We start from the raw sequence: 25,866 nt of genomic DNA, 5'->3' as shown, positions 1-25,866 counted from the left end.
AGGAATTCATCAGTTCCGTGCTTACCGGCAAACTTTACACTGCTGCCGTCGTCGTCTGCCATGGATTATCCGGACGCGTGAACGCCGACTGACGTCACGCAAAGCAGCATTTCTGCAAAGCGGCGAACCTTTGCCACATCTTTCCCGTTGTGCAAAGTGATCGATAATGCTTCATCATCCGTCATTCGCCCAAGGCAACTGTTTTCAACCGGACGGAGATTGGGAGCAGCGAGGGAGCGTTGAGTCAGAGGGAGTCACCGTACGCACACGGCATCGGTGGTGGGCGGCCGCCGCTGAGAACCGCACCGAATCGTGGGCAATTTCGGGGCAAATCCTACACCATCAGCACCTTACCGCGCAATGCACAAATTGGTTACGGCAAGGAAAAACGCCACGCAACGGCGGATGCTGCTGCTGCTGCTACTGCTGCTGCTGTGGGTGGATCAGGGGGGAGTACGCTCGCTTTCTCTGATTTGCGTAACGAATGGGCTGCTGGCTCCTTCGTCGGGGTAGGGAAATACTTGCCGTGAAGTAAGTAAAAGTTGGAAAACCGAGGGATCGTAACGCGTGCGCGGTTTCGTTGCGCCTACAAAATCCGAGTAAAAATCGAACAGTTGCACACTTGTCCGCTTGATTCGATGACGAATGCTGACATGCAGGATAGGTTAAAGAAAGCCGATGCTATTATTCTTAAGCCGAGAAGGACGCCAGGGGAAAGCTAGCCGGTGTTCAGGATTTCAAAGTAGCCTTTGCGGCGCAAATCGGAGTAATAAATTGAAGAATTGAGGTATCCACAAACTGATGTCTACCAACTTCAAAACAATTGTAGTGGAATATTAGGAAAATGTGTTAGCAATAAGTTGAGATTGACTCTAGTCTCCACTGAATCCTTGCAAGATGATGATCAGCTTCATCGAAATCTTTATCTCAGACATCCAAAGCCATTATGAGATACCAAGAATACACCCGGAAGTCCTAGGAAGCTTCCAGTAAAGCAGTCAAGTAGAGATGTTTGAAAACTCCTTTAAGAACCTGAAAAGACCAAAAATACGAATATCTGCTAATACAAGATATGTTTAGAACATCGGAATTCTTTGGTCCTCGAGCACTTCTTGAAAACGCACAGAATAGCTCATTTAAAAGACATACATCGTAGAGATTTTGGCATCTTACTCAAAAAGGATTTGATGTCTCCCATACGGCGGCAAATTATTATCCGCTGATTTTGGCGAAGACATTGACGTATCCTCAGCTGCTGAATGCAACGCAGCATTTGAAAGGAGGTCATCCGCTCGGTAGAGATAAACAACCACACAAACACAGGGTATACCCGACAGCATATCCGGTGCCAGTATCCACTGGCCCAGAGTCATCGGAACCAGGTCCCGCGACCCCCACCAGCCCACATCAGAGTCAATGTCTCGGCACGAAGTCGACCAGGCCCGGAAGAACAATTCACGCCATTGTGCGCAAACATTCAAAACCTGCTCCGCATAACACCCTCCGACCCCAGCTCTTGTATGCCCGCTTTCCAAGTGCGCAACTGTTCGAATGACCTTTCCCCTCCACCCGGGGAGGGACAGAGAGAAAGGTTCTCAAAGATCACATAGGTTCGAGCTATCGAAAACGAAAACTGACCCATCAAACACACTTCACACCAGCAGCAAGCAGAACCAGTGCACGAGAGCCATCAGAGAAGAAGCTGGGGAAAACACACATCACTAAGAAACACAAAGCCAACTTCGGCCGGCCATAAAACTGTGCAAATAATCGTCTCCCCACGCATCGCATATGTGAGGGGGTGGGAGAGGGGATGCTCCGATGGCATACATTAAGAGACTCCCGGGCGCAACACTTGCGAAGATGCTGGAGAGTACGGGCATGGTTGCCTGTTTGTTGATGCACTTTCCGGGCATTTGTTTTCGGTAGTTTTGCAGGTTCCGATGCGAGATGGCGTATCGCTGTGTGTGTGTTTATGTTTGTGTTTGTGTACTCCCACCGTAGAAGAGCTGGCGGAAAGTGCAGTTTTCGCAACTGTGCTGTGTTTTGTGTTGTTTGTGCACTGAATGCAATCCATTATATATGCCGAACAGCAACACCAACCAGCAGAGGCGTCGTATTGCATGCAGATGTTCTCGGGACTGCCGCGGGACTCGCTTCCCTTGAGTCCCACTTCAAACTTCTGAAAACAAAAGGAAATCAAAGCAGCGTCGTGCTATCCGATTGGAACGCGTTGTTTTTGGAGCCAAAAATAAAAAGAAGAAGAAGGCATTAAAACATTCGCCAGACTCGCGATCAGACGCGTGGAATACCTGTTTCAAGCAAGGATTTTCGTGAAACCGTTATGTCTTGTTGCATGCCTTGTAAGGCACAGTGGGCGCTCATCTTCCCTTCCCAATCGCCACAGTGATCCCCCCCTTTACCGCCCCCCCCCCCCCACGCCCCCCCCGAAACCGTGCGAGTGACCGGCCGGAGATCGCACATTAAGGCAATATAAATTGAACGGTTCACGAAGCTTACAACCACAACAACGTGTGGACGGAGGGACGAACCAACCCGGCGCAAGCCGGGAGTGCAGCACGCTGGAGGATTTGACCAGAAGCACCCCGAGATAGAGATAGAGATTTGACGTGGTCAGGGGGGGGGGAATGGTTGGGAGGAGGGCAAATACGACCAGCGAAGGGGAGGGGCTGCAATGTGAAAACAAATAATTATATGCCATGATGATAATCGCTGAGGCTCATCGTCGCGCGTCTACTTGCACACACACACACACACACTGGTCGGAAGACACTGGTGGTAGTTCGGGTGTGGAGCGGTGGTGCTCGAGTGCTATTTTTTGCACGAAACAACCAAACATGAAATAAAAAAAACAACACAGAAAAGGCCAACCCTCAGATCTATCGCTTCGCGCAAGTTGAATCGCTTCGCGCTCTGGTGGACTGGCGGCGGCTTCCGCATCTTCGCCAAGCGAGGAGGTGCCTAGGGCGGTGGTCGGGCAGGGGGGGGAGGGGGGGCTTAGTATGTGTCAAAGTTTGCGGAATCAAATCTGGTTTCGACCGTGGTTAAGATTTCTCGATGCTTTGCCCCTATCTCCCACCACCTCGAAATGCCACTTTCCCTCAATCCCGCTTGAGACGGAAATGTATTACAGGGTTAGAGGGGGGAGTGGGGAGTACCTTAGGGAGGGCATTCTGTGGCGCTAGCGAGGTGAAACACACATTGCCGGACGGTCGGACCCGAGCCGAGCCCGACGGCGCATCTTATCTTGCTCACGAGAGCGAGGGGCCAGAGCCATCCCGAGCGTTTAATTTTTCATCTGACCCCGTCAGGAAGATGCCGCGGCTTCTTATTGGCAGCCGTCCGACCGCCACACCACCTTCCCCGAGAGTCTCCCGTGTCTTCCCCAGCACTCTAGCCAACAAGAGAACAATAACGGCAGTCGAGTGTGCAACAGGGAAGGGAAATGGGGTGAAGGGACAAACAAGCGAACTTAAAAAAAAGGAAGGTTAGAGGACGATAAGCTTCAACAGCAGCAAATGAAGCGCACACACTACTACTGCGCGCTGCCGCCCATCTTTGGACGGGGAAAGAGGAAGTTACACCGAGAGAGGTGGGGACGGGGGGGGGGGGGGGAAGAAGATTCTTTTTTCAACCCGCTTCGCGCCTACAGTCCCCCCCCCCCTCGTCGCCGCTCCCTTCATTCATGACAGCTCATCAATGTCAAAACTGTGTGGAGCGCGGGAAGATTGCAGGAAGATGCAAGCATATTGCAGGCAGCGGGGGTAAGAAGCTGGTGTGGTGCAGTGGGGGCTGCAATGCTGCACCGAAATCGATTGCGCCCTCTCTACGCCGCCGACACCGTCGCTCTCGCGGCTTCGCGGTCGTGTCGCGGTCATTGGCGGTAGAACCTGTAGCAAAGTACCGCCTTGACCCCGTGAGCGCTCCGTGAAACGATTATCACAGTCAGAGGCCACACTCGCCCCCCCCCCCCCCCCCCCCCCCGCCATCCCTCTGTACACGCACGCCTTTCCCCGTCGTTGGGTTTGGGTTATCATCACAGCACATACCGGGCCCGCCATGCCGCTGCACCGACTGCAGCGCTGGGGCTGTGGCGTCACAGCGAATTGCAATTGGAAGCTGTTTGGAGCGTTGCGTCGCCTGACTTGCCGGCCGGTTGACGACGACTCTGTGGGACGTATCTGAGATCTGGGGGCTTTAGGATAGGCATCCGGAAGGAGTGTCTCTGGGGGCAGATTTTCCGACCGCACATGACATATCGGTTACAGATAATAGCGGATGATAGCATTCTCCCCACGACAGGTTGCTGTTTTTGTTGTTTGAGGAATTAGTTCTTCTGAACCATTTTTGTAGGACCTAACACATGCATGAAGTTTGGGTTGCAGTTTTCAGGTTTGATATTGATTGGGTTGTTTGGGTCATTTCGCTGCATATGAACTACATAGCTCATAAGTGATACGGCCAACAAGGCTGTTCTTACGAAGAAAAAAAAACACCGGATAACTTGGCTATTACGAACTGTTTAACGAACATTGTCCCATTTTGAACATTTGTACAACTTCATTACAACTTCTTACGGTTAAAAACTGACGTTTGTGATATAATTCAAACTCAAACAAAACACTATTGAAGTTTTATCAGTTTTGACCCCACTGTTTACGCCTAAGAATGTAGGCTTACTAAGCAAACTCTACTGAAACTTTCAAGGTATGCATGACGAGGCTGCTACATTCAAGAATGAATAGATAAGAAATATATAGGGCTATAGAACAATGGTAAGCTGTTTTAAAGAAATCCATCATAACATCTCATAACAACTCAACCAATGGACGTTGCTACCGGACCGCTGATCTACCCCCGAAATCATTTGTTCATTGCATTCTTCGTAGCGTAATCTCTCCAGTGGGTTCACTCCAAATAAACATTCCCAATTTCGATGACTTCAATGACGTCGGTTGTCACCTGTTCAGTAGCCAAAAAAAAAAACGTGCTACTCAAAAACCCAGAACGAATATACACCGAAACACACACACACACAGTTTATCATGTATGTCCCCCGAAAAATGTGCAACTTTGTACAGGAAATCCACCGAACCGACAGATTCGTAAATTAATTTCAAGTCAGCGGCGACACCTAACAAATCCCGTCGGCATTCTTGCATGTGCATGCCGTGCTCTTGGGACGAAGGGGTGAGCAAGGGGAGGATGAGGACGACATGCAGCAGGTCAGAGAGAGGGGGGGGGGGTTGGGGGGAGCGAATTTTCGGTTTTGTGATCCTGTGTAGGCAAACGCGCCCGAAAACGGGGAAATTCGCCGGCCCAAAGCGCATGAACTGAAAAGCGCGGACCGTGGGCCCGGTGGGGGTAGCGGCGCGCACCTAATGACAGTGATTTATTCATTTCATCCTATAAATTTACCAGCAAACTGTCCTTAGATCCTCCCGTACCCGCGTTCGTGTCTTATCCGTTCCGGGCCAAAGAAGGGGAGGGTTAGAAGAAGGTGTGTGTGTGTGTGTGTTCATTGCGCGGGGTCTGTCATGTAAAACATGTGTAAAGCAAATCGCTGCCCCGTTTTTGCCAACACACACTCTCCTCCTCAGTTCCCCATGCTGCTGCTGCTGTTGCTGCTGCTGCTTGGGTTGCGCTCTGGGTTCTAGTTTCACTTTTCTAGACCTCTGTGAGCCCCCACAGTTGCAGTTTTTTGTTATTGTCACTCCCCGTGTGTGTGTGTGTGTGTGTGTATCGCTCTCTTCTTGGCGGATGTGTGTTTGCTGCCGCGAGCAATTAGACGCGTCTGCTCGCGACGAACCCGGCTGTATCGATCCACGGCCGCCGCTGTGCTGCCGTCGTTGCCTCGCGCACCATTCTGCCACGGTGCCCCAGAGCAAGCAGGGATGAGGAAGGGTGGACGACGGAGCGGGTGGTTTTGGGGTGAAGCATGATGAGGTCGGTTGTTGCGTTGAACGCACAAATTACGGTGAAAATGATTCGAATACGCGATGAAAAGCTGCATTTGCGACATGGCCTTAGCAAACATAGCCCGCTTCCTCCCCAGTTCTTTCTTCCTGTCCCTATTTGCCAACACACAATCTCAACATAAATGCACACACACACACACACACACACACACAGGAGTACGGTGTGGGGCACAGCCGAAAGATGGCAGTTGGCGGGCGAAAATGGCGACACGAAAATACGACCCAGAGGGACGACGATGCTGACGATGAGGATGGTGCACTTAAATTTAAATCCGTCACCGCGATTCACCAAACACCAGATAGGGTAAGGCAAACACCGCGCTTAAGGCAGCGGTTTAGTTGTTCGTTTTTTTTTTACCAAACGCCCAACTAAAAGAACCTCAGAAGACGCATTGGTGCATTCTTCTTCTGTGCAGCTCCACAGATAATCGTCACTCTACGCCTCGCCACAGTCGGATTGGCGGTTTTGGTACTACGTTTATGCCGTTTTTTTTTTTTGGGAATGTTTTAGCGTTGCGTTTTCCTTCTCTTGTAGCGTAAGTATGGAGTTTTTGTTTTAGAGCAACTAAAACGAAAAAAAAAAGAAGTTGCAAGAGAGCTCCAAACAGAAAAGGAAAACGATGCAGAGCACATATTGCGATGCTCTTGCGATGCACACAAAAATATTTGTGGATATGTTTTACGAACGGACGGCGTCGTCTCTTGTGCAGCAGCGGCGGCAGAAAGACGCGATAAAGTAAAACAAAGTGCAAAAATATGGCGGCAGTAAAAATGGGGGTTTTGTTGTGTGGCCCCCGGCCCCCGGCCCCCCCCTGAAAGCGAGGAAGGTGGAAGGTCCTTGAGCCGAGGCTTCTAATTTGTAAAATGTGATTTACAAATTGAATTAATTAAAGCAAAGCCCCCCCCCCCCCCCCCCTTTTTCGTGCCATCACTCGCAAGTGGCTCGGGTGGAAGGAGAAGAAGAAAAAGAGGGGAAAAAATATGGCAGCAGACGACGAACGCGCAAAACGGTGCCTGTGGCCGTGGAAATAAAAACATGTGCACCCAAGGGTACGGGCGCACACAACAGCCCGGTGGGTCCCAGCGCCATTTTGGATGGGCGGAGGGGGAGGCCTAAACTGTTGCAGATTATGCAGCATGCTGGATATGCTGCCCGGATGATGTGATAGAGAGAAAGAGAGAGAGAGAGAGAGCGCGAGAAAGCGAAAGGAAAAGCCATCTTCCTTCGCGCTGAGGAAGAGTCTCCTTTTCAAACTTCTTTGAAGGAAAACGTGTGCATGGCACAATTTAGTAACAAAAACACAACTGTAAAAACATGCAGTGTTTTCTGAGAGAGAGAGGGAGAGTCAACGGGGAGGACACGTGCTGTGGAGAAAAGGCGGAACAGCAAGGTTCAACAGCAAGCGAATTTGGGGGTTTTCCGCGAATTTCCGGGCCAAAAACGTATCTCGCTGCCATCATTTTTCACTCGCCTACTCTCGCTTCTTCTCTCCTTGTCTCTCGCTCTCTCTCTCTCTCTCTCTCTCTCTCTTTCAAACGTTTGTAGCGCGCTTTTCCCGATTCGAACGATTTAATCTGTCTCGGTGACGAGTTCCCGCCGTGTCTTTGGTCGCAGTAGTAGTTTCCCTTTCTAAAGCAGCGGTGATGTTGGGTCAGGTACGGGCTGAAGACCCGTGGAAGAGACCCCTCCTCCCCCCCCCCCTCCCAAACTGTTTGGTGTTAGAAATGTGCATCTCAGGCCGCGGGCAGAGCAAGAAATTTAATTACCGCAACCCCGGGCACCCGGCCACTGCACAAAACCGCGTCGCTGCTGCTTTCTTTCTCTCTCGCTCTATGTTCCTTTTTTCGATCGAAGTTTTCTTCGACCATCTTGGCGATATGTACACATTTTCTAAGACTGCTTAGGGAGTAGCGACCTGACTACGGGTCACTTTGCCACCTTATCCTTATCAGCCTTGTGATGGTAGATCGCCAAAAGCTTATTTCTTGAAGAATTTGTTTTTTTTTTTTTGTGAAATAGAAATATTTTACCGAAATACATACTGAAAACAAGGCTTTATACATATCATTTGGTGATTTTAAAATGCTTCAAAATGCTCCCAATCATTTAATTTAGACAACACTGCCAAAATGCTACAACCAAAATGATATGCCAGTACCAGCAACAACAAAAATCGTAGCAAATGTAATAAAAGTAGCCATTTTCTTATTACAAAATGTCCACCACATATTTCATATATTTTTTCTAATAACAAACTATAATTCGATAACTCGATTTACCCTCATTTATTACATTTATGTGTTGAAATAAAGTAATAAAATAAAAAAAAACTCCCATGTGTAGTTTGTAACCAAATTACGCGTGAGCATTGGATTTAATATGTGTACGAAAATTGCATTACACTCTTCCTCCGAGGCCGCCGGATGGCCGAAGTGCACAGAATGCAAATGGAAAACCGTAAAAATGGAGCAGTAAAAACCACCGCTAAGGTTAACTCGCACGCATTGAGCGCAATCAAACCCAGGGAACGGCACGAGCTTCGGTTCAATTTAAAACTAGTTCCGCAGCGTTTACGACCGCCGGGCGTAAAAGGGAGGGGAAAGGGAGACTTTTTGCGGGCTCGTTTTAACACGATCCCCTTCGGCACGCCAGCGAGCGATATGATTGCTACCATTTGTAATTTTTCACGTTTTTTTTTATTTGTTTCGTCCGCTGGGCTGCAACCTCCCCCTCTGTTTTACTCATTCGGGAACAGAGGGTTTGCAGCAGAAAGAAGAAGAAGAAGAAAAAAATCAGTAAATATCCCAAACCGCCCAAAGGGTTGTTTGCGTGTGTTGGCAGGAGATACAAAACCGCAGTGTAAAAGCAAGAAGCAACAACAACAAAAAACGCACACACACGATGATCATGAAAAGGATGGATTTTCATTTCCTGCTCACAGCAGTGAGCTCAAACTTGAAAGCGAAGCTGTGTTTGACAGCTCCTCCCTGTATGTATTCCATGTGTGTGTGTGTGTGTGACACTATGTCTATTTGACTAACATCAGCCGTTGTAGCGGTTTAGTTCGAAAGCATGGAACATGGTAATAAGCTTGTTCGGACGCGCGCAGCGGCAACGCATCACTTCTTCGATTCATTCGCCACCATCGCGCGTCCTGTGTGTGTGTGTGTGTGTGTGTGTGCGTGCGCTGTTTGTTTGTACTTCCCTATCCCTCGGGGATCCCACGGGGGCAGGAAGGAAGGATCCTTGCATCATCCTCACCTCACACCGCCGACTCGACAGTGAGGGGGATTTTATTCGCCTTCATCGCCGCCTCGCGTTTTTGGGTGGGATTTAAAGGCCCTCGTGCTGTGTTTTTTATATTATTTTGATACCATGTGCACCGTGTGTAACCGAGGCGTGCGCTGGGTTCGCCGTTAGGTTCTCTCTCTCTCTCTCTCTCTCGCCCTTCCCTTCTGTTTCACCTTTATTTATCTCTTCATTTCCCTTCGTGTGACGCTTGCCCTGGCCGGCTAGTAGTTCCCGCCTATTTTTGGGATTTTTATTCCGATTCGATTATACTCACACCGGGCTGGCGCGCGCACACACACACACAGCCAAATCCACAGTGCATTCGATACAATGTCCCCTCGGACCCACCCAACCAGCAATAGCAAGTAAAAAGAAAAAGGAAGACAAGCTCAGCGGGCTCTTCCAGAAGCAAACAAAAAAAAAACAGACACGCCACGCACATTACAACAATCGTTCCGAAATGGCCCAAATACAGTATAGAGGGCCGTGGGCAGGATGAAAAACAAAACAAGGATTAAAATAAACTGTTTTCCCCGTTCGAGCAGGGCTCGAGGGCTCGCGGAATAACTGGGTGGTTCTCCCGTGCCGCAATCCTCGGCCGGAGTGGTCCTCGCGCATCGCTCCCTGTTGTCATCGTTTTGCAGCTGGGTATGTTTAGCATAAACTTACACACACACACACACACACACACACACGCAAAGAGACACTTTTCGATGACCCAAAAGGGAAGGGAAAGGAGAGGGGAGGAACAAGAAGACCTAAAAACGGGCTTCAATTCGAGAGCGTTAAAACGAGAAATATCCGCAGCTCCGGTGTTTAACTCTGCTGTTGCGTTTTTTTCTTTTGCGTAACAAGCCGAGAATAATGAATGTGTTGCAGAGATAGAGAGGGAAGGGAGCGAGGGGCTCGGGGGAGACCCCTGCCACACGCAAAAGGAAGCTTTCGCCCCTGTTGGATGCGAACACACGGCGCACAAAGGCAAAGATGGAAGCAGGAAATATGGCACGGTTGGGCGAGCAAGGATTGGATGATTTGCTGCTGTGCGGTAGGCGAGGGGGGCGAATGGGTGGTGTGGGTTTACCGGGCGCGCGCACTACTACCACAAACATAAAACTTCCCTCCTTGGGCCCACACACACACAGCTGGGTTGGAGCACACGCGAAAATGCGAAAATTATGGGCCGGATGGTTTTCCCAGCTTTTCCCAAGGAGAGAATGCAAGAAACGGGCGAAACGATGAGCAAAGAAAAGCAATAAACACTCGAGTAGGGGGGGGGGGGGAGGGTTGGCTGTAGGAGAGTAAAAACAAGGGATCGATAAGAAAGAAAATGGCGGCCCAGCAGGGCAGCATCAGCAGCGTAAGCAACAGCAACTGGGAGGATGGTGGGTGGAGGAAAGGGGAGGGGGGTTATGTTTCAGCTGTGTGGGTGTTTTTTCGGGCATCGGGCCCGTAGGCTGTTTACCGACGGGCGACTTCACCGTGCGCATGCCAGTGCATGGTTTCCTTTCTCCCTCCCCCTTCCCCTCCCCCCCCCTCCTTCTCCCCATCACCATCGAGCAGAAAAAGTGGTGAGCGAAGAGAATTTCTTGCCCATTTTCAACGGCTTTTGGACGGAAATGTCAATTTTGCACTCAAATAAAGAGAGAGAGAGAGAGAAAAGAGAGAAAGAGAACGAGTGGTGTCACGCGCCCATCTTAATGATGCTATCATTCATCTTCCTGATGCGATTGATGTTCATCCCTTTATGTCCAGCCCCTTTTCCACCGCACGTGGAAAATTGCGTTCGCCCATGAAAAGGGGAAAACACACAGCATTCCGGATGTTGGTACAGCAGTACAGTAGTACGTAACACCGTACAACGAGCAATTGTTGGCGTAAAATATTCCAACTATTCCCTAACGAACACCTCTTCGTCTTGCTCACGGGTCGGAAAACCCCGACAAAAGGAAACTCGGAAAATGACTTTTTCCCTCCACCGTACCGCAACTCAGGCCGAGAGCGACATCCGGACGGCCGACGGATAATTACCTTACCCCGAGGTGGACCTGTCACCTAAAAAAACAATTCTTTCGAGCTAAAGAGAGACAAAGAGAGAGAGTATCTAGCCCCCCTCCCTTTGGAAAACGGGAAAGTGAATGTTTTCTGCCCCCCCCTTCACGAACGCAACATTGATGAGCCATTAATTATAACGCCGTGGCACGCTTTTGCGATCATCAGCCCAGCGAGCGAGAGAGAGAGAGAGAGAGAGGTCGCCACTTACTTAACCTCCCACTGTCGTCTGGGGGTAATGGTGCGCCTATACTTATGCACCGATCATCACAAATCACCTTTAACACCGACGCGTGGTAGGTGGCAGCATAGCGGCGAACATGTCAAGGCCAAAGGAGCGATTGTTTTACGACCTCGGCACTTCAATGGTGAAGAAGGAGTCGGGTAAATCGCTTCACCGTTCCAACGTGAAAGGAGTAATAGAGAGACGGGGTAAGTGGGAGAGAAAGAACAATGTTTAAGAAGGTAGCCGACAACGCGTGCCCCTTTTTATTGCTATGCCCTGTGTTGCAGAGCCCTGAACTGCTGAAATGCTTTGAACCCGCGCGTTAATGAGTTACGGGGGCGCAGCCGAAGCAGTCGCGTAACCTGCCGATGACGTCGTGGGTCGTTAATGTTTCCTCAATCAATATTGTCGCTCGGTTTTAGAGAAAGATATACATCTTCTTCCAGTGCTCATTAAAGAGTCTTCATACACACGCACACTCCCACCGTAGACCGCCCTACCGGCGAAGAGGTTGAGCCGTGATTCCAAAGGAAGTTGTGTCGTTTTCATGTACTCGGAACAATGCGTCTCCCTTTCACTGTCACAGGAAGTTTATAGTGGTTTGGAGATCATTAGAATCAATCCAGACGTTCGGTTTTGGGTAACCAGATTGGCGGATCTGAGCAAACTTGGTTAAGTTTGCACATGTGCCAGAACCTTTGTACTATTCCCAAGATATCTTAGATATTGGTAATCTACTCAGAAAATATCTGAAATGTTCGTAATCTCATCAGAAGATATCTTTGATGTTTGGAAGGCATCTCTGAGCAATACATCGAGCACTCAAACAAACAGTATTCAGTACTAACAGTATGTCAGAGCTCGAAAAGACACGTTCTAAGCGATACTTATCGCGCGCCATGATACGATACCATGACTCATCTTGGAGCATTGCGTCTCGAATGCTTTGCTGCCCTTTCGATAGCGAATGTTGCATCTACCCTGGGCCAATTTCCCCGAGTTAGTCACCCAACTTGCCCCACCATAGCAAAGCAAACGACAATAACAGATAACGGAACGCGATTGGAGATGCCCTGAACAGTGTGCTGCGGGTATATCATCTCCACAGCGAAGCAACATCAGTTCGCAAAACCATCTTAACCATCTCCAGTGTCTGAGCTTCTGGCCGTTATCGCCCCACAGCCTTGCTCGCATCGATTCCAGGAAAAGTCCCAACACCTCCTCCCCCTTCGTCGCATGTGTGGTCTCGGTTAACGCTTGGCGCCGTCGCCACCATTGCCAACCTCAATTCTAAACAGCAGCATCAGCGTTAAGTCGTCCCCCCGGTCCCCCGAACACAAAGGCAGGGCATAAAAAAACCAAACACAAACACCGGTTGTGGGCCGGGGTCCGCACGCCTGTTAGATTACATGGCCCCGATGTGTGTGTGTGTATCTGCTTCTCGCCGAGCGCAAGTGCATCGAGCCGCGAAACCAGCCCAGACGCTGACAGTGCCGCCGAGCTCACAATCGAAACCACTGTGTTACGCACAGCTCCATACTGCGCACCGCGTAGCTCGAGCGATATGATGCCTAGACGGAGGATTTTGCGCACTCCGCATCTTTATGTTGGCGATATCGGAGCACCATGGGGGTTGCATACAGCGCACCTTCCACCCGTACGGATGCTTGCAGTTGATATCAGACAAATCATCGCTCCATGTGTGGAATGTCTGGGCTAAGCGAGAGGATTGCTGATGATTACGATGCTCCTATTATGCAGTGCAGTTCCATCTATCCTCAATGTAGCATTCTCGCTGAACACGTCATGTGTCTTGCGTCCGAAAAATAGTTCAGCAAATGTACAACAAAAAAGGCCCTGCAAAAAAAAGAAAGAAAGAAAGAACAAACAGCTTCACACAAGGACACGCTCACTCCTTGTCCTAACCGCATCCAATTTCGCTGCGGTTGAGCGGCAATGAATTCAACTCAATCAGCGCCCGGGATAGGACTCTAAAGCCCCCAGGCTAGCGGCTAGCAGTAGGGCAAAAGAAGGGAACGAAGAAGAAGGGAGCCCTCCCTCGGCAAAGATTTCCTTTGATGGCTCGCTAATGTCGCACCGCGCGCGCGGCGCAACAAAAAAAAAGGTGTGTGCACCTCATTGTTTTCCTCCTGCGGTACTGCGCCTTTACAGCGCTTGATCCGCTTTCATTTAATTTTCCCATTCCCAGCTTAATTTGCGTTAGATTTTGCCCCTTCTGTAAGCCGGCGCGCCACCCTCCTGCTTTGCACAGGGCGCACCTCCGGTTCGGCTGGCGGACGATAATCAGCATTCGAATGCAATTAAATGGTTAAATTATAAAGACCCCGGGGCGGCGGACGGCAGTATCCCGGCCAACGCCGACCAAGCCGAGGGATGCTGCGGCTCTGTTGCGCAGGGTGCATACCATTCAGGCGCGCCCGCTCCATTCAAATCCACACCTTCTTACCCTCCTTTCTGCGTTGTTCTGTTGTTCCATTATACTGCACCGTAACGACACCTGACATCAGAAGGAAACCCCTTGAGTGGCTGGGAAAAGGTATAATGCCACATCCGGTTGCTCCGGGGGGCCACATTTAACACGATGCGTTTCCAGCTAAGGCAGAGCCATTGTTCGCTTTGGTGGGTGCAATTTTTCCTTTCCGCAGCTCATTAAGCGCACCGGATTCGTTTCAGATGACTCCTGGGCGAAGTACAAAAAAGTCCCCTTTGAGGCGGGCACACACACACACACACACACCCACACACACGTGCGTTATTAGACGGGTAGGAGAAGATTTTTTGCCAGCACCACTGGTGCCTGGTTGGTGCGGTTTGCTAACCAGGGCTGCTGCTCTTTTTCTTCTAAGGGAGGAGAGCCAGAAGAAGAAAAAAATGAGCGAGTTTCGGTTTTTGCCATTTAGAGCAAAAGAAAAGCGCAATCAAATGCGGGATTTTAAGGAGGCGGTGGTGGTGGGGCGTGGCACACCAGGCCCACACGCAATTAGGTGCGACCCGGCGAGGGGCACTGCCAAACGGGAAAGAAAAAAGGGGTTACGGCAGCCCGTAGGAGGGCAGGCAAAGCCAATTAGTCGATCAAAAAAAAAAAAAAGAAAACCTGCCAAAGAAATTACAATTTCCCGTGCCCGTGCACTGCCCATTATGATTGTCGCCAGGATTTGCGCCCGGCGGCTGGGCAGTCGCGTTCATTTCCTTCTAGTGCGCAAAAAAAATTGAAACCTTCAATTTCCGTCGTTCAACAATAAAAAAAGGGAGTTTTGAGGTGATTGCGCTCGGCAGCAGCGAATCGATTTCAGTTTTAAAAGGCGCCCCCTCACAATCAAATCAAAGCGAGAGCTAACACACAATAAAAAAAAACCTCCCCCGGCACCAAACCAAAAAAAAGGGACTAAAAAGGATACAAGGCGAATAATGGACAAAGGAGAACGAATCCAAACACACAAACCACCGCACAGGGCGTGTGTGTGTGTGTGTGTGTGTGCCCCTGGAGAGTACAGAACATAGTGTGCAAATATGTAAGTACAGGCAGGGTGCAATAAGGGAGAAAAGAAACCCTGCCGGGCCCAGGAGCTCGACAAAAGGATTCGAGAAAACCCATTCGCTCGTTTTTCCCCGCTTTATTTCGGTGGATACCCGGAGGCGATGAAATGGGTTTTGCGGTTTTTTTTTTTTTTTTTTTTTTTTTTTTGGGTACCGCTCAACCTCCTCAGATCCATTCCACCACCGTTCCCCCCCCCCCCCCTCTCCCCCTCACCCAGCGAGCTCCGAAGTCAACCGCAAATTATTCAATCAAAGACGCGTGCGCCAAACATCGAACCCCGGAGGCGAAAAACAAAAACAGAGAGAGAAAGAGTAAGCGAAAGCGAAAGAGCACAAAAACTGTTTTGAGTTAGTGCTTCCGGGAATGAGGGGAAGCGTCGCTTTGGGGTTGTAATTGGAGCGTCGGCACACGAAACCGTTTGGCCAATCGGTTTTTGGCGAATCGCGGTTGTGCGGAAACGCACAAGCATTGGCACAAGAAAATGGTGATGCAGCGTCAGGTGCATGACACCCGTCAGGTGACAGTCAGTCGTGGCTTAGAACGATGCAAAGCTTATCTAGTTATGCCACCAATTAGCTCAAGTCGGTATAGTCGTATTGTTGTTCTTTTAAGCGAACTTGTAGTGAATGCTCAGGACGAGCATAAGGATTGAATGGTTTTGGAAGTTCAGAAAACAACATAAAATAAAGTCATCTTTTTCTTTCGCTACCATGTCACTCGGGACAAAAAAAAAAGTTCAATAAACAGCTATTTTTTACTCAATCGGATAATGTTACAGGACGCAAGACATGTTTTAAACATAAAATTACCGCTTTCCATGTAACCTTTTCATTCATAAAACATGCTTTCGATTGTACTATCCACGCTTTTACGTAAATGTGTGTTCTGCAATAGTGGTTTCGACCACAGGGAGAGAGAGATGGCGCAACAGTTGCGTGCAAACGCCTGAATCTCTGCAATCGCTCACACAGACCGTGCTTATAAAACCGATAATCCCTTCGTCGATAATCCATATCCGTGTGTCAATCATTGTCAACCTTCGAACGCTGGCGAAGCGAGGAGATTACCACTATCAACCGCACAAAACATCAACACCAATGACAGTCTAATGCCGCAGAACAAAACACAACAACAAAAAAACTCATGAACAAAACAAACAACCGAGCGCAGGGAAGAGGAAGCTTCAGAGCTAGAGCATGCCGCACACAACAGGACCCATTACGCTATTTTTCGTTTCGTTCCGCTTTCCACACAGCACCCCACCCCGTCTCGAAAAAAGAGAGACGAAAACTAATTAAGTAGCAAATTGTTGTTACAGCTCGCGTGTAATACCTTGCGACAACATGCGCGTGAAACGTGTCGCTGTGTGTTGCTTGGTAAAATGCTGCAAAGCCCCCGGGGAAAGAAAGTAAACGGTTTTCACGACGGCCAAAAAAAAAAATGCTTTCGAATTTATACTGCCACACGGTGTGTGTGTGTGTGTGTGAGTAGCGACCGTCTCCTTTGATTTGCAAAGATACGCAGCGCGACCCTTACTTTTGGTTGCGTTTCGCTTTCAGTCGGCTGGCATTAGCGCAAATTCCATAACAGCGAGCCAAAGCCAAGGGAGCATTAAAGGAAAATTTAAAGGACTTTGGGAAACTAAGATCGATCTGCTTTACAAGGGCTCTTGTAATTGGAACAAGTTTGTGTTTGGATTGTCTTCTACCCCAGCCGACCGGGGAAAGAGTCGCATACTAGAGCTTGCAGTGAACGGAAAAGGTAATAAAATCAATCTGAAGGTTGTACATGTGCAATACGCTTCATTTTTTTTTTCGGAGAACACAGCTTCTGCCACATCATTTCCAGCGTCGATCCTCGTTCCGCTGCGCCCTGTTAAACTTGACTTACGATCGCTTTTTTCGGCATTTGATTTAAAAAAAAAACGGAAAAAAAAGAAAGCAAGATCACCCCGCAGTTTCTAAGGCCGGCCGCGCCGTGGTTTGCTTCCGTTTTTGGGCCCAAAATTAACTTCAAATGGTACCGCCGCGGTCCCGACCTGTTCGATGACATTTTTTATCTCTCGCACACGCTCCCGCCGGTTTTATGTGCAGCACACAGGGAGCGACAACCGTCGTCACCTCCACACGGCAGTACGGCAAAGGCAAAGGAAATGATAATGAATGGTAGAGCCTAACGATACATGCGCGCGCTAGTAAACGTCGTCTGCTTTCCCGTCGAATCGCACCCACTTCCAAGAACGCAGTGCGAGCCAATTCACTCGAAGCTGTCAGCTGCCTCCAGGAAATACGCAAACCGCTTAAGGTCCATTTTTGCACAGCCATCATTCATTCAGTATTTCACTTTTTTTGGTGCTACTGTGTACTCTGTTTGCCGTTTACTGAGGGTTTTTTTTTCGTGGAAAACACAACATTACACCACACGTTGCTGGCAGATGGGAGACGAAATCCCACCACGAAGGTCGATTAGTTTTAAATACTTAGCATCGAGAAAGAGAGATAGAGAGAAAGAGAAAAAAGACAAAAAGGCCAATGCCGACAGCAGTTTGAAGATGTGCGGGCGCGGCAAAGATCACGTTGCTGGTCTCGACAATCCGCGAAATGAGATACAGATGGGGGCAAAATAGGGCATCAGCGACGACAATGTGGTACAAATCTGTGTTGATTTGGCTTGTGGCATATGGCTCGGAAGAGAAGTGTGCAGTGCAGTGGATTGCTGAGGATGAAGAATTTATGACGATTTGTTTGCCCATTCCCTACCGCTAACGAGACAGAGAGTGAGAGCATTACGAGTGTTATTAAAGTGTTATTGGCAGTGCGTGAATTCGTTTCTTGATGACTTGACGGCGCAATGCTGGAAGATATACAATTGGGATGTAAATCCCAAGGTATCATAAAAATTAAATCAATAATAATAAACAAACTATTGGAATGAAAGCCCTTGAACACTAGACCACATGGTTCTGCTACAGTCAATGTACACCACACGATTATTTGTACATCTTGCCACAATCAAAATAGGACCTACAAATGTTGGAACTTCTGCGGCAAACTCTCTACCAACTCCACTCTCCGACACATGGAAAGGTCCTCTCTCCCCGCGCCTCCGAACCCATTTCCATTTGGACTTTTCTTCCAAATAAAATCCAATTCCAATAGATTTCTTTCCCGGCTCTTTAGCGGTGACCCGCACCAGACAGGTCACAGCGGGTAATAAATTCTGCCCCTACCCATAACCCACATGACCCGCAAGACGCCGGGGCCGATAAGTTACTGATCAGCGGCGGAATGTGTCGTCATCAGACCATTTCCCCTGCCTTCGGAAGCGCGCTGATCCACCGGTCTGGAAATGGAATGTGAACGAATTTTAATTGGATCCTTACCTCATCAAACACACGCAGCCAGCAGGTGCACCCAGCTTCCTATGATTCCTGTACGATTTGTCTCCGAAACATTGGTTCAAATTCCTGCCCCGAGAATGTATGTTTCGTCGGCCGAGAATTCGTCGTTCCCTTTGCATCTCCAACGCGCCACACGTTGGGGGCTTTCGGTAGATTTCGCTGATGGGATGATGATGCCTGACAGGGAAGACCGAGAGCAAAACATTAGAATTTTCAGCACCGTCCGGGGAGGGGTTGAAAGCTGAAACGCAGAAGGTCACACACACACACACGCGCGGACGAACTGAACCAGAGCGGCGCAAGAAAAATCCTTCAACCGTACTCAGGGCCGCTCCTTCTTCCCTTCAGCAGCTCTCAACGCGTCACCATCGGGCGATGGCTTTTGAAACCGCATGCGAATTTATCTCCCATTTTCCCCCGGAGATTCGATCGCCACAAAAAAACAAAAAATCGTTTCCTCGTTTCCCCTATCTCTCTACCAACGCTGCCCGGCCCAGCCATATGCCAGATGTGTCGGATGCGAAAGAATGGGAAGAAATGCCATAAGCATCCTCTGTGCGTCCATCGCCTGTCAGTCGCAGCTCGCATCCTTGACGGTTGCGTTCCCTCATGGCTTTAACCCTGCCCGGTTGAGAAACACCCCGGGGTGGCGCAAAAAAAAAAACAAGGGGAATAATGGTGGAAAACGGTAAAATGGTATATCTCATCGGGCGCGTTCCCGGATTTGATGCGTGCTTCGTTCAACCGTGACACACTAGCCATCTCGCTCTGCCCGAGTGTCCCATCCCTCCTTTTCGTGTGCGTTTACCTTCGCTTTGGATGTCCTAGCCGACGACCTACCTTCCCGCCGCAATTCGACGTATTTTTCCGACGTAAGCTATTGCATCCAAACCGCTCTCGCTGGAATGTGCGAGTGTTTTTGGGGTGTTGAAATGTTTGAGGTTAGGGAGCCTACGGGGCCCCTGTTGCTGACACGCACTGGAAAGCACGCCATTTTGAGGATGATGCATGTCCTGCGGGTGTTGTTCTTTGGGGCGAGCGCTACAATCGGTTCTCCGTAGACGCTCGACTGTGTGCCCCTTTGTTTCACTGGCAGACATTTTAAAATCCTTTCCGAGTGAAGGAAAACCGCACACATTAAAACGGACGTGGACGACCACGACGCCGTCACAACCTGAGCGGAAAGGGCGATTAAGGTGTAGCAGAGCTTAAAACGCGCTTCCAAGCGTCTCATCTGCAAAACCCGATCATCACTTTGAGGTTAGAAACACATTCTACTGACGCCCCTCGACAGTGCGGTTCATTCGAGTGAAACCCGCACACGCAAGCCCCGGTGCATTGCTTCCTCCCGTTCTGGCACGTTCTGTAACGGCCGCGAGAGTAGAGAGAGGGAGAGAGATAGAGAGGGAAATCTTCTGCCGGGAACAGAACACACGCGTGGTAAAGGTACGATAAAACGATCCAAACGCACGGAACAGAGACAAGATATACGCCTATGCCAACGCTAAGGTACGCGGAAACGAGCCGAGCACACGCAGCGAGCGCGCAAACGAGATGGAACGAAGTGCACGGGGACCCACTTGCCCGGTCTGGTCGAAGGGGGAAAAAAGAGATACACGCTGTTGCGCCCTGTGAATTGCCGCTCTTTACCACGCTGGCGGCAAATTCGGCGAAACGCCATATCGTTTGAAGGGGGGGACGGGCGAAAAAAAATTAGTGAGCACCGAAAAAGGAAAATCCACGACGCGGAAAAGCCGCATGGCAAGGGAAAACAGGAATAACTACCGGGTAGAGCTGGTGGACGATTTTCTTCACTCTTTACACACGCGCATGTTGCTTAGACACATATCATTGGAATGAAATTGTACTTACCGGACGGGAGGCACGCAATGACCGCCGACGACGACAAGCACGACACAGACACACTTTGGCAGTGAAAATTGCACTCCACGGTTGAGAATTGCTCCCATATCGAACGGGGAGCCTTCTCACAATCCGTTTCATATTGTGCACCAATTTTTCTGCCCCTGTTTCCTATCGGCGTCAACCGTTCGCCTTCGAGCGCACACGCAACCTAATGGCGTCGGGGCTTGGGGAACTTTATTTCCACGAACGGTACACGCAGAATTGACGTTTACGCAAATCGATCAATCGTTTAGTCCGGGTGACGTTCTTGACCGGTGCCCAGCACGGCGCGATGGCGGTCCTAATCGACGTTCCCGATGAATTCGCCAATTCCCGTCGAACACGGGAAGGGCTTAGGGGGCCTCACTGCCGCCGCCTTCGATTTGGACGCATTACTTTGTTGCTTTTGCTCAAGGTTTGATATTACTGATAGACGCGGTGAACTTATTGCAATTTTTTTTTGTTTTTGAAACGGAACAGAAATTGATAATCTTTGTTATAAAAATAACTCAATATGTTAGAGTTTATTTTACGTCACATGCGTAAAGACAATCGAAAGAACCGATGCCAGCCCAGAAGTAAAAGAACCGGCGGCTTTTTTATCATTGGCTCATCATTGGCTATGGTTCATTTGAATTTAAGCAGTTCAACTTTAAATACAACTTTGATTTTATGTTCAAATTTTGAAAACATTATGCGGTAGAAAGAAATTGTTTACCTTTAGTTACTCAAATAGGTCCTTATGTCAGCACAGCAATTTTTTTAAACAGTACAGAGATATTTCCTTTTTCCATTTTTGGGATCGAATTAAATGAAATCTCTAGTGAATTATTCCTGTAACATTTTGACAGTCCTGTTATAATCCATACCATTTTGTCTCTTCAAGATTAATGTCTGCACAAGGCAAAACTCTACTCTATGCAGCATTTTTTTCTAGGGTATTTTTGCAATTGTTGTACACAAAAAATGTTTGGCAATCCAATGAAGCTGTTTTATCCATTCCTGTTAAAATCCATTCCTTTTTGTCTCTTCAAGATTAAAATCTGCCCATGGCAAAACTCTACTCTATGCGTAATTTTTAATTCTCTAGCGTATTTTTTATTTTTGCAATTCACAAAAATGTTTGGCAATGCAATACAATTCTGTTTTTTTTCGTCAATATGATGATTTACTTTCTCTTAATCGATTAACCTTTAGAGAGACTTTATTTTGAATTTTAAGTTCGAGTAACATGGCCGAGTCTGAATGCGTTCTCCAACTGGCAGAAATTAAGGTTTTGAACCATTATACAATTATTGAATGGCGAGCAGCTTTTAATGAGTTAATAAGCCTAAAAGAATCATAGTTCGGACAGTTCTTGAAGCAAATTCTACTGATACTTGTTCAAAAACGGTTCAACATTTTCATCTTCGGCCAATTACATCAAATAATCAATGTTGTGGCCTAAAGCAACTGCCTCAGTTCATACAAACATAAAAAAGGAATTTTTCAACAAAAAAATCTTACAAAACGCATGCTTATAAGCTAAACCTTCAGCTTACTCAAGGTGGATTAAAAATATATCAGGTGGTGGATTAGGGCCTTTGGGGGGTCGCCATAGTTGAGGGACTTTACGTCGTTTTAGAACCGTTAACCATTGGTTTCCGCACGCAAAGCTTAGCAAATAGAACAGATTTCTTTGTTATTATGTGCATTTTTGTGTGTCTATTGATTTTATCGAAAAAATAAGATATATTAACAAAAGATTTGATGATTTAATTATGCACGAAATTTAAAATCATGTGAGTAAGAGTTCTAATCTCACGTAAATTGTCCATGCGGCTCGTAGATAATGAGGAATCAATGTAAAAATTGAAAAAGTAATGGTTTCTTAATTTTTATCTCCAAAAATGTCGAAAACACAATGAATTATGGAATAAATTCACGGAATAAAACAAAATAACACACTTTAATCCATGTTGAAATGTTAAATAAGAACTCGCAAAGTCCAAAATATATTTTTAAAGAATATTTAATCGAAAAAATGGGGTAGATAAATTATATGAACAAATTCAATAAATGTAAACAAAGTTTGAATCCTGGGGACCTTACGTCAAGTGACGTCAAATTGTCAAAATGCACTAGAATCCACCATCTGATATTTTTAAATCCACTTTGAGCTTACTTTCGCATGTATAATGAAAGAGCATGCCAAATAATAAAACAAAAAGCTCATCTATTAATTTCTTACCGTGTAACATCGCGATTGTAAAATATCTCACGAGCGTAGAATTAAACTGTCATAATAGAGGAATGATTAAGAAAAAACAACAGTGTATCAATTCGGTAATGATAAAAAGATTGCACTCCACCGCAACTGATCGTCGATTATGTTTGGCATCACTGCCATCTTCGCGAACGGCTTGGAGCGAGCCCAATTTTGTTCTCCGGGCGTGGGGGCTTGATTTGACAGGTTTGTTTACCTTTTTGTAATTGAATATTTCTTAACTGTTTTTGCAATCGTTTTTGCAACGGTTTTGAAGCGAGTGATACATTTCTTTCGTAAATGTGATGTACAGCTAAATATACATCTTACTTAAAAAAAAAAACACCCGATGAGAGTGTGCCAGAGTGGCTTTGCGTGCAACGTTGGCAAACAATTATGCGGCATATTGGCTAATTATTTTGATGCCATCGGCACCATATTATCTTCCGATCTGATTCCCTGGACCACAAACACTCCCGGACGCGCCCCGAAGTGCGTGTGAAAGTGTGAATGCGTGAAGGCAGCAGTGTTGTGCCATGTCGTCGGCCGAGATCCTCGGCCGCTTCAATGTAGCCCCTGGCCGGCTGGCACGGTCGATAAATCCTGCGGCCGCGCTGCCACACGGGCTGCATCTGCACCCAACCGATCGCTCTCTCTCTCTCTCTGTGACACTCGACGCCGACGCCGGTGGTTCTGGCTTTGATCTCCGCCACGCCCGAACACCGACACCGGCCGTCGGCGATTGCTAAGCGGGCGCAGCGCATTTACATTTTCCGCCGACGTACGTTCATTAGGGAAATTGATTTATGGCCGCACGGTTCATCGCCCGACCAGGGGGGGGGGGGGGTTCGCGCGTCACTCCCCCCGCGCGAGGGTGTCCAGTTACGAGGGTGGCGGGCGAGGAACGCAGAACCAAGGAGGTTTGTTTTCGTCCGCTCGCGCAGCGAAAGGCTTCGGGTATCTCCGCTTCCGTGGAAATTGGAGCAAACTGGGCCGCATTGCGTCGCATTGACCCGGCGGTGTTGCGTAACGCCTGACCTCGATCGGTACCGCCGCACCTCGACGATGGTGGTGGCACTTCCGGGCACGAACAGAGCGTCCTATTTCATCGCGGCCCTTCCGCTGCTTTCTCTCTCTCTCTCTCTCTCCCTCTTCCACAGAGAACCAGGCCCAGCAGTACGGCGAGGTGAACCAGCTCGGCGGCGTGTTCGTGAACGGGCGGCCCCTGCCGAACAGCACGCGCATGCGGATCGTCGAGCTCGCCCGGCTCGGCATCCGGCCGTGCGACATCTCGCGCCAGCTGCGCGTCAGCCACGGCTGCGTGTCGAAGATACTGGCCCGCTACCACGAGACCGGCTCGATACTTCCGGGCGCGATCGGCGGCTCGAAGCCGCGCGTCACCACGCCCAAGGTGGTGACGTACATCCGCGAGCTGAAGCAGAAGGATCCGGGCATCTTCGCGTGGGAAATCCGGGACCGGCTGCTGTCGGACGGCGTGTGCGACAAGAACAATGTGCCGAGCGTCAGCTCCATCTCGCGCATCCTGCGCAACAAGCTCGGCAACCTGGCCCACCACCATCACCACCCGCACCATCCGCACCATCCGCACGCGGGCACGGGCGGCGGCGGGGCCCACACGCCGCACGCGCCCGCCCACCTGTACAACTCGATCTATCCCTCCTACCCGTACGCGGCCAGCACGCTCAAGTCGGAGATGTCGTGCGGGGGCAGCCCGTCCCCGCCGACCGGCGCGACGCCGATCCGCAGCCCGCACGCCCACTGCCCCTGGCCGTCGTCCCACTCCGTCACCGACATACTGGCGAACGTGCACCATCAGGCGACGGTGGCCGCCCTGCGCAACGGCGGCACGCCCACCTCCCAGTGCCACACGACCCCACCGCCCACCTCGGTCGGCGGCCAGCTGATGAGCGGGGGCGGTGGTAACGGCGGTGGTAACGGCGGCGGCGCCGGCAACGGGAACGGCACGATGAATGGCGCGAGCGCGTCGGCAGCGGCGGCTGCGGCGGCGGCCGCTGCGGCTGCTGCCGCCGCCGCCGCCGCCGGCAATGCGGCGGTCGCGATGCACCAGCACCACCATCACCATCACCACCACCAGATGCAGGAGTCGGTGTCGCCCCAGTCGCCCAACTCGTACAACTACTACATGTACCTGCAGAGTGGCGGCATGCATCACGGCGGGCTGGCGAGCGCGTCCGGCCTATAGGCTCCCTTCCCGGGAGCGTCCTTTGGAGAGCACTGAGAGCGAGAGAGAGAGATAGAGAGAGAGAGAGCCTCACCCATCCCCACTAGCTGCTCCGCGTCACGAGATCCTTCCGGCGGCTGCGTTGCTCCGAGCTGCCGTCATCAACACCACGCGGGGCTGCCGGACACAGCAAACTAGCTCTGCTAGGTTTTAATCGATAAGTCACACCACAAACCGCTTCACCTAACACGCGCTAACCTATCCGTAAGGTACTTTTCACTGTGTAATTGTTTGTAATTGTACTTGTGGGTGCGTGTTTGTGTGTGTGTTTGGATTTTAGTTTTTACCCAACCGGCCGGTGCAGGTTTGGGACGAGTTTTTGTTTTGTCAAATGTAAGCCTGAGTTGCCATCTTACCCCCCCGGTTAAGTGTACAGAAAAAAAGTTTCTTTTGCAGTTTTTAAACACTTTAAAGAGTACTAATTGTAAAACAAAAGATTCTAATTTTTCCGTTCTTTCAAACCCCACCTAACTCCGAAGAAGGAGAGGAAAACGAATCACTTTCGATCGTTCAGTGGTAGAAACAGAAGCAGAGAAAACAAAAGTCAGCCCGAAAGCAGTGGCCGAGGAAAAGAGAGTAACAAAACAATGGAAAACTAAAGTACAAAACGCATTGTGGAACAATTTACCCGACGACATGGGGGGGGGGCGAGCTTGAGCGGAACAGCGGTAACAAAAGCAAACAAACTAACTAATCGAGTCAGATAAGCATGTAGAGAGATGAGGATAGAGTGATCTATGATAGAAAACAGGGGTGAAGTGAAGAACATTAGATACCGCTATATCAATCATCAAACAGTAATCTTATGAACTTCAAACGACAAAAAGTAGCAAAAACAAAAAGTTGGTGTGTATGTATGTGTGTGTGTGTGTTTGTGGTTTTTCTTTTTCCCAGTGTGCAGCACACGTGTGACTGCACCCGGAACTGC

At 49.2% G+C, this 25,866-nt stretch overlaps 1 protein-coding gene across 1 annotated transcript in view; it reads left to right on the top strand.

Moving 5' to 3' along the window:
- LOC120953576 (paired box protein Pax-1-like) overlaps nucleotides 1-25,586 on the top strand; it is a 65,436-nt gene extending 39,850 nt beyond the window's left edge. The window contains exon 2 of the mRNA XM_040373645.2: nucleotides 23,836-25,586. Coding sequence (XP_040229579.2) covers nucleotides 23,836-24,899 — 1,064 coding nt within the window. The 3' untranslated portion in view covers nucleotides 24,900-25,586. The remainder of the gene's footprint in view (nucleotides 1-23,835) is intronic.
- Nucleotides 25,587-25,866: the final 280 nt, after the last annotated feature.

The sequence above is a fragment of the Anopheles coluzzii genome, chromosome X, assembly GCF_943734685.1.
Source record: "Anopheles coluzzii chromosome X, AcolN3, whole genome shotgun sequence".
In the NCBI taxonomy this organism is placed as follows: domain Eukaryota; kingdom Metazoa; phylum Arthropoda; class Insecta; order Diptera; family Culicidae; genus Anopheles; species Anopheles coluzzii.
This window is presented reverse-complemented; position numbering and strand designations above follow the sequence as displayed.